The sequence below is a fragment of the Egretta garzetta genome, unplaced genomic scaffold (genome assembly GCF_000687185.1).
Source record: "Egretta garzetta isolate BGI_Z169 unplaced genomic scaffold, ASM68718v1 scaffold70, whole genome shotgun sequence".
NCBI lineage: Eukaryota > Metazoa > Chordata > Aves > Pelecaniformes > Ardeidae > Egretta > Egretta garzetta.
Window position 1 is genome coordinate 274,810 of NW_009258539.1, and position 8,830 is coordinate 283,639.

An 8,830-nucleotide genomic window follows, 5' to 3' on the forward strand; every position below is an offset into this window, starting at 1 on the left:
GTTAATGGTTGGACTTGATGATCTTAAAGGTCTTTTCCAACCTAAACGATTCTACGATTCAGTGTGCTTCCCCCCCCCGCCCCCGCCATACTGAGTGACCATAGTGTCAGTTGCCAGCAAATAGCAAGATGTTCATCACCACAGTGACATCTGTGTCAAATGCTGTTGCCCATGGTCCCAGAGGCTGTGAGGAGCAGCCCAGTGTTCCTGCTCCATCCTGGGTGTGTTCAGGCTGTCTAACATGATCTTGGGAGAGTGCAAGGACTGAAGGATGGCTGGTGAGTGAGTGGAGGGGGTCTTACCAAAAGGTGGAGAACTATGGCAAAAGCTGAGTAGGCATGGTTGCGCTGCCTAAGTAGGCAGCCTGAGCAGTGCAGGCTTACACAGCCCTGATAGTCCCAGAGGTAAACTTCCAGTGCTGCTTGTAGTATCATAAACCAGCAGAGAATTTGCTCTATATTTACATATCTTACACAGCAGCTAATGACAATGAATTAGGTCTTATGCATAATTTAGTCAATTGAGAAGGCTTTTCTTCTTCAGAAGTTACTATTCTGTATGTAAACAATCTGGGTGATTTTGGCACGCTTCCCCCTGGCACAGTTTCCTTCTCTATAGCACAACTGACAGCTGCAGTTAAGTAGATCTGTTACTTAAAGATAAAAAGCCGTATCGTCTCACTGCCCCTTCCCTGAATGGGAGTAGCTTGCCTTTGTGTTTTTTCTCAGTTCTGTGGCAGCTACTTCACAGAGTGCACTGATACAGTGGTAAAGTTTACTGTGGTTATGAAAGTTTGCTGAGCAATGCCATGGTGGATTGAAGACCTTCCTTTGGTTTTCCTTAACAGAGATTGTGTCTTGATTTGCTTAGAAAGCTCTCAGTTATGTTTCTGAAATCAGTCATCATTCAGCTGGGCTTCAATTTCTTGAGGAAATTGCATTCACCTCATTACAGTTTCAATCATTTAATTTTTTGTAGCCATTTTTGAACTTAACATGATTTTCCTTCTGGGCTGATAACCTATTTGGTCCTTGTAAACATATGTCAGATATTAAGGTTTTTCCTGCCTTGCGAGATGGTTTGTCAAAATGTGATCGTTCATCTAATTGTCTGCCTTTATTTCCTTATGGACTGATTTGTGCCTAAGGTTTATAATTTTGTAACGTTGTATGATCTTTGGTTAAAGATATATTTTTGTTGTCTTTAGTGGTCAATGAGAGTGTACTGCAGTATGTTGGCATTTAAACCACGAATGTCCAGTATTCTTTTAAATAACACATCCATGCATTTGTATTTTGCTCAACCTTTTCCGTCCTGTCTGTTTTCTGTTGAAACAGCTTTCTTAAAAGTAATGTTAGTGTGAAGTCCCTTAAAAACTGTATTTGCTCTACAGACTGTTGTTATGACCAGTGCTTGGGGCTGGAGTGCTGTAAGGGGACAGAAAGAGGAATGGGCATCAATATGTCAGTTGTGGAGATCCCCAAGTTCTGGGTAAGTTAGCAAAAAAGCAGATGCTGGAAAGTGCCTGTCAAGCCACAGGGGAGTTGCATTGACATAGTCAAGAAGCAGTGCTAATATTATTTATGGGAAGAGCAGGCTTCCAAGCAGAGAGTGAAACATTTTCAGGGACAAAGCTGCCCATGGGAATTCAGCCCATCTTTTTCGTCTCCCTCAGCTCTTCTTCTCTCCCCTGTCCTTCTTTGTGCTGCCCCTACTGCCAGAAAGATGTTCCCACATACCTAGCAAATATGTGGGGCTGTTGTCCCCACCCCACCCACAGCCCCATGAGACTCATCTGCGTGGACTTGGTGTTAGGAGGGGAGGGCTCCTGTTGGCATCAGGAGCATTAGCAGCTAGGGATGGAGAGCAGGGAGCTGCTTAAGGAAATGAGGGGCATCAGGATTTTTGCAGGGGGTTTGTGTGTGTGTATAAGAAGGGAGGGCAGGGGACAGGATGGGGGAGATACAAAGTGCAGACCATCCCTGGAAGAAAGGGTAGTACAGTCTAGAAAGTCTGAGACCTCATGAGCTACTTCTGGTAGCTGGTGTATATGGCAAAATACATCATAGATGCGCTATTTTTTTAACACTGGCTTAACCCTAAGAGTCTGGCTGTGGTTCACTGGAGCTTCTGGCATCTTGCGGTTACAAGGATTAGGTTATGGTGGTGACCACTGTTTGGCACTTAATGTTTCAGGTGGTTAAAGAGTTCTAAGAAGTTTTAATTAACTTGAAACCTGTTCATCTTACAAATACTACTTTGTACTATTCAGCTCCTTTGTGTTTTTCAGCTCCACCGCATAAATTAGCTGGGAGTGAGGGGGATAGGGAGGAAAGATGCCTTTCTAGCCTTCTGTCTCCCAGCCAGCTGGTCTTTGTCTTGATGGTGTAATTCATATATGAAACATTGAATGCAGTCTGTTTGGTTGGCTGCACGTGGCAACAGCTGACCAGACAGCCAGTCCATACCATGCATCATGATTACCTGGATAGCTTGCATATGAACTTGCATCCTGTCTGCTTGAGTGATAGATCTGTGTTTGAATGCCTTAAATATTGGAGCCAGGCACCTCTTTTGTTCCAATATGAGTTAATGTTTTATGAGGCTAGCTTGGCCAGAGGCTGAACCAGCGAGTTACACTGAATAGTGAGCAAAAAACTTCTCTTTTCCTCTATTCTTCCTTCACCTTTTTTTCCCCTACACATTGTATCAGAATGGTACAGATATAATGGTAGCATTTTTTTTCCTTTCATAACACATGTTTTTATGAACTGTTTGGCTCATAAACTTTCTCCTGCCTGCACTTAGAGATGGAGGGAAGACAGTCACTTGAAAATCTTCTTATTTAATGGTTCCCTTTTGGGCTTCTCTGGGTGACATCTATATTCTCAGCCTTTGGTATCTCAGTTAGGGAATGGTTCATCCTGAGCTGGCTGTCAAGAAATGAAGTGGCCTTTTGGGGATATTGGCAAAATGCTGGCTGGCATGAAGGTGATTTATACAGGATGCTGGGAAGTGGTGGGGTTCGTCTTCATTTTTCAGTTGTTCAAATAGGGAAAATGTTCACAAATCCGTGTAAGCTTTATAAGCTAGTAGTATCTAGCCTGCATATGCATGTGTGTGTGTACAGTTACTTACTTGAATATGTGTGCTATGATGATGATAGGAATTTCCAGAGAGTCACCGCGGCATGGCTCGGTGGATATTTGAAAGTGACACTGAGATATGCTCGATATAAATCCATAATTATTAGGTGCAACTGGGTGAAAACAGTTAGCTGAAGATCAAGGAAAACATGAAACAAAATGGATAGCCATGGAATGAGGACATGGTGGCTCCACTGGGGGCTTTGCTAGCTGCTATGAGTAGTGACCTTCTCTAGATTGAATCCCATCAGTCACCAGATACTGAGGAACCTGGGTAGTTACGTGTTAGTCTTTAACGTCAAGATATGAGTATGATAGTCTGTTTATTTTTTAAGTTCACATCTATTTGATCATGTATTCTGAGCATTTACTTTTCTCAGGGGACTAAAACCAAAATAATTCTTTTCTTGAGAACACGCAAGATTCAGCAGAACAGGTAAGCACTTCTCTTCTGAGACAACTGCTGCATAATTTTACAAAATTTTCCAGATGTAGCTTTGTCTTTTTTTTTTTTTTTTTTCTCCATGTGTATGGAAGGCAAAACCCTTCTTCAGAGTAAATCTGGCTGGCATTTTATTTGCTTGTATATCTCTTCATAACAGTAATGCCTAAAAGGATGCTTTTAGTAAACTACCCGTATAGTGCCTCAGCCAGTTCACTGCACTAAGCTTTATTTGTTCCAGTGCTACGGTACGTTTGTTGTAGTGCTACCTTGTCTTTCAGTTATCATTATCTCCTTTGTTTCTTCCCCCTGTTCTGGTTTGAGGCAGCCTAGGTTGGTAAACTAGCAGAAAGGGATGACCTAAGCCAAAGGAGGCTGTGGGATTGAAAGTGTGAGATAATACTTCAGTATAGATAATAATAAAAATATTGCAATGAACTCTAACTCATCAGTATACCATGGCGCTATAACAAAGGACATGCCAAATGTGTTTGTTTCTAGGCTCCGGTCAGGTGAAAAACTGCAGACTTCTGACTCTTCCTTTCGAAGTGTGAGGTGGGCATTGAATGGGCGTACCGCTCCATGTGTAAGACATGACAAGTCCATAAACTGAAGAGAATACTGAGTTACCAGAAATACTCATCCTTTGAAGTGCTGGAGTGCCCAGTTTCGTCAATCTGAAGTTTCATTGGAAACTTCCTATGTAAAAATACAGTGGATGCTAAAGGGTAGCCCTGTGCAAGTGCAGAACAGATGAGGCTTCAGGGCTTGAGCCTGGGCACCACTGTACTGAAGGCATTGGGTTTCCACCCAAATGCAACAAGCTGTCTCCATGCCACGCTTGGCAGGGCCTGAGCTTAAGGCACCGCCACTTTGCTCATCTCGCTCATAACCATCCAGGCTCTGTATCACTTAACCGGGTGCAATGCCTGGGACACATGTAGACTGAGTGTTTTTAATGTTGGTTTTAGGAGTTCTACTTAATAAATACTGCTCCCTGCACCATGGATGAATCATCTAGGAGCACTGCCAGGGAGAAGACATCACAGAAAGTTGGGACTAGAGTTCATGCTCACGTAAAGTGGCATTAACTCATGGGGATGCTCATACTGACCTCAGTGACAAGGTTACAGAAACGGCACTCAGGCAGAAAAACTCATTGCCTCAGCTAGACAATGAAATGCAAACAGAAATAAATTATATTTGCTCATAGAGTGCCATATCCTAGGCAGAAATGTTATGTCCTTTGTACAAATATTTTAAGTAAACATACATTTGAAGCAGATAGGCAGATTGATAATGTCTTCTTTTGCTCCTTGGGGTTTCTGAAACTGTGATTTTATTATTTTATTGTTTTTTAAGTTCTCTAATGTTGTAGGTGGGTGATACTCATTTTAATGGCCTTCATTGCTGCACAGTGATACAGCTTAGGAAGAGAGAGTATCTCTCCCCGTGGTCAAAATACTTGCATCAAAAAAGCGTTGGTTTGGTGTCTTTCCATGTACTGTTCAGCATGTGGAGGTAAGGCATTGAGAATAACCAAGACTGGCAAGTTACAGAGACCCAGCTCTACCATGTTTTTAGGTTCTGAACTACAATTTTTGTATCATTCTCCCGTGAGACTTGACTCGTATATCTGAAGTACCTTTGTAAAGGGGGCCCAAATTAGAGAAGTTAAAAGGTTGCCTTCACCCTGAAACCATATGGATGTAGGTGAGGGGCTGAGTTAATAAAAGGTATTGTTGGGTTGCAGTATCTCATTGTCCTTGTAGCCCTTTGGTTTCCAGAAGTACTGTCAACCTAGACACCTCTTGGAGCAATCTGGATGCTGTGTACCTTGTCTTGCAGAGGACTAACAAGGCAATGAAGTGGGAAAACCAGCTAGTGTTCATACTTACCAGTTTTGATAGCACTGTGCCAGCCTGATGTGAATTGAGTTTCAGGCAGTGTGCTCTTAGCTGTCTCTGTTGTAATGCTCCCATTACAATCCTGAGCATGTCCCTTGAATTTATCAAGGGACAGTATTCTTCACAAGAGCAAAATCCCTTGACCTTTCCATAATGCAAAAAAAGTTACAAAAAATGCCCGTATCACCTTGACTCACCCAGCCCCTGGGCTGGTGTTGGTTTTACTTCTTCTGTCGTTGCTGTTTTGTTTTTTATTTTGCTTGCAATCCTTATCTATAATGCCTTACAGACATTATTGTCTCAAGCCATTATTTCAGTTAAAACATTTTGGCTGGCTAATGATGAGCAACAGAGGTAAAGGTGACCAGCGCCAGGTTCAATGTCTCAGTGGCAGAGCAGTAATTGGATTATGTTCATTAGAGCAGTCAACACAAACAAAACCAATGCTATTAAATTGCAGTTTCTAACACAGTAATGCAATAAAGAAACTGTGGAAGATTTGAAGGAGAAAACCCCCTGGTGCAAAATGGCTGCTTAGCTGCAGAGAAGTACATGCTTTTTCTCTGGTTCTGCCCTCCATCCCTTCGGTATGGCAGCGGTGGCAAACTGAGTTGCGTTAGTGGCACTGAATTTACAGGATGTTTTGGGGACATCTCTTAACAGGAGGTCAGAGAACCCTGAGTATAAACAAGGAGGCTTTTTAATTGAACTTTAGAGCAATTAGGTCTAAGCAACAGCAAGCAGGATTTTTCCTTTAACTGATGTAATTTTTAGATGCTAGGAACTTACCCAGAGGCTATTATAGGTCAAAGGAGTGGTTTTTTTGTGTCCCCCAAAATTTACTTACAACTGTTTGGGGCATATTCCTCTTTATTTCTTCCTATTACCCTAGGTCAAATGCTGCAGTCGTGGTGACCACTAACAAAAGGGTTCTCAAAAAGTTCTGTGCTGTTAAGACAGGTAGATTTTGTTTCACTGGGTACAATGCAGCAGTTTTGGTCAAACTCATTTATTTACCGTGTGCATTTTGTATGTATTTCTGAGAAATGGAGAGTCAGATGCGGTAGGTAAGGCTTACTGTATGCAGGCAACTAATAGTGAGGGAAGTTGTGTTCCCAGGGTGATCCTGCAGCAATGCTGGCTTCTATAACTTTGTGTGGGTTTTGATGGATTTGCTGCATTTTCTTAACATTTCAGCTACTTCAGGTTTTGTGATTTTTTTTTTTTTTTTACTCATCGCTTCATTAAGAAAAGAAATTAAATTCCTGGTCCCTCTGGTCAAAATAAGATTCAAACTCAAAATCAAGATGACGAATACAAACCTTGAGACTTCTAAAATACCAGCTTGAAGATGTTAAATGTCCATGGGCAAAGGTGGCCTGACTGATATTTTTGAATGCTTATGTTAAGAAATACTTGAGTTCATTTACTTTGGTGACCCTGAGCTCAACTTGTATTTGTTTATATGTAATAAATTATGGTATGTTTCCTTCTCTTGCTACTAGTCTTGTGAAACATTTTTACATCCCACAATTTCTCAGTTCACCCCAGGGCAGAGGACTGTGCTTGGTCAGCAGGCTGAGTCATTACACTGTTTCCAAGGTGCATTTTGTGACAGATCCTCCAGTCGAGCCCTGCGCTCTTGTTTGTTTGCTGCCCTGGACCTCATCAGGAGCGCTCAGACTCCGGTGCTGCGGGCTACTCTGCCCGCTGGCTCTGGGTAAAGGAGCATCTGTTACCTGACGTCTCTGCAGACAGTGATTTAGAGGTGGCCGAACAGGTCGAGAGCAAGGACAATGTCCTCAAGAAACTCGTCAGTTTTGGCTTTATTTACAAGGTACAGACACGCTTGAGCTCTCAGCTGGCTGCCTGGAGGATGACTTGGCGTGCAGCTGCCGCACCTGCAAATACTTTCGGAAAACCAGGTGTTAACCTCTGCTCAAACACATGTTATCAAGGGGGACGCTGTCAGCAATTAACCAAGCCAGTGTGGAGCTTGTTCATACATGTGTATCCAAGTTACGGAAGTGCAACAAAGGCAAAAATCAGCTCCTTGCCTCTTTTAAAAGCGTTGGATGTTTCTAACCTACATGTACAGGCAGTGTTTGTATGCAGCCTCAGGTGTCTGGCATCTGCTACAAAGGTAAAAACTCCCCTGGGTGGTACTTTGTAAACATATATTTGGTGTTAAGGCAAATAGATAAAGAATAGGGGAGAGAAATATCAGTACATTTCATGAATCTGATGAAATCCAGGTGAGAGACATGCAAGTTCTGCAGTAAGACCTGCAAGTAAGTACACTACTAGTATGATGGCAGCCTTTTTTTTTTCTGCTCAACTTACAGTTTTAGTTGGAGAGAGAAATTTTTAAGGTTATGAAGTAAACAGTTTTTTGACAACCGTCTTAGAAGCTGTTAAATGAATGCCAGCCGCTTAGAGTCTCTTTGTCCCCTACATGAATTTAAATTTAGAATTTGTAGGTGATTTTTATAATTGCATATATGAGAGAAATTTTTTGTGTTCTTAGAAGGGAGAACATGGGGGAACAGGATAAAGTAGTGAATAATACAGAGAAGATCCATCAAGAAGTGTGTGAATACCTTCAGCAATAAAGTTTATTTACAGCTTTATAATCCATCCCCCTCCGAGTTACCTGCCCTGTCACCCTTGTACACTACAAGGGAACTGGGTGTAGCCCAAGGGAGAAATAAAATCTTGCTGATGGGCTTACTGTTGCGTGTTGGTTGTCTAACCATCCAGTGTATGGCAGAGGTATCCAATGAAAAAAATTAAATGGAAGAAGGCACAAATATCATTTAGAGAAGTATCAGAGATGCAACTTCCAATCATGTCCTTCCTAGTGAAATTTTTGTGGAAACACTAATGTAAGAGGGTATGTCAGTAAACTTGCTGATTCCAGGCAGAATCAGACTGGTGTTACAAAATTTCAATTGTTTTTTTAAATATTTACTTTAAAATGTTTTTTTTAAATAGTCAAATGTGTTTGACTTTAGGACTTCATTGTAGCCCATAATGCATGGGGGTCAGATGAAAAATGTGTCTCTTGTCACACTTGTCAATCCAGATGCGAGTTTGGATTCTGCCCTAGTGCAGAAATTCAAGATTTTCTTTTAAAAAAATCCAAATTAGTTGTTCTCATAGTATAAGCAAGCTGTTAATGCTGGGAAGTGATGTTATAACGAAGCTGTTTAATCAAATGGTGCGATTTAGGATGTTTAGCAGGTACAGAGAGATCTCAAACACAGAAGAAGTTGGAACTGAGGATGAAATAATTAGCATGATTACTACATTTGAGTGAGATCCTTGTGAATGCC

General features: G+C 41.7%; 1 protein-coding gene across 1 annotated transcript in view; it reads left to right on the top strand.

The window, feature by feature from the left end:
- The first annotated feature begins 1,449 nt into the window (after positions 1–1,449).
- Positions 1,450–8,830, top strand: part of LOC104132753 (amine oxidase [flavin-containing] B) — a 43,467-nt gene continuing 36,086 nt past the window's right edge. Inside the window, exons 1-2 of the mRNA XM_009646089.2 lie at positions 1,450–1,491; positions 7,114–7,332. Of these exons, the coding sequence (XP_009644384.1) occupies positions 1,450–1,491; positions 7,114–7,332 (261 nt within the window). The remainder of the gene's footprint in view (positions 1,492–7,113; positions 7,333–8,830) is intronic.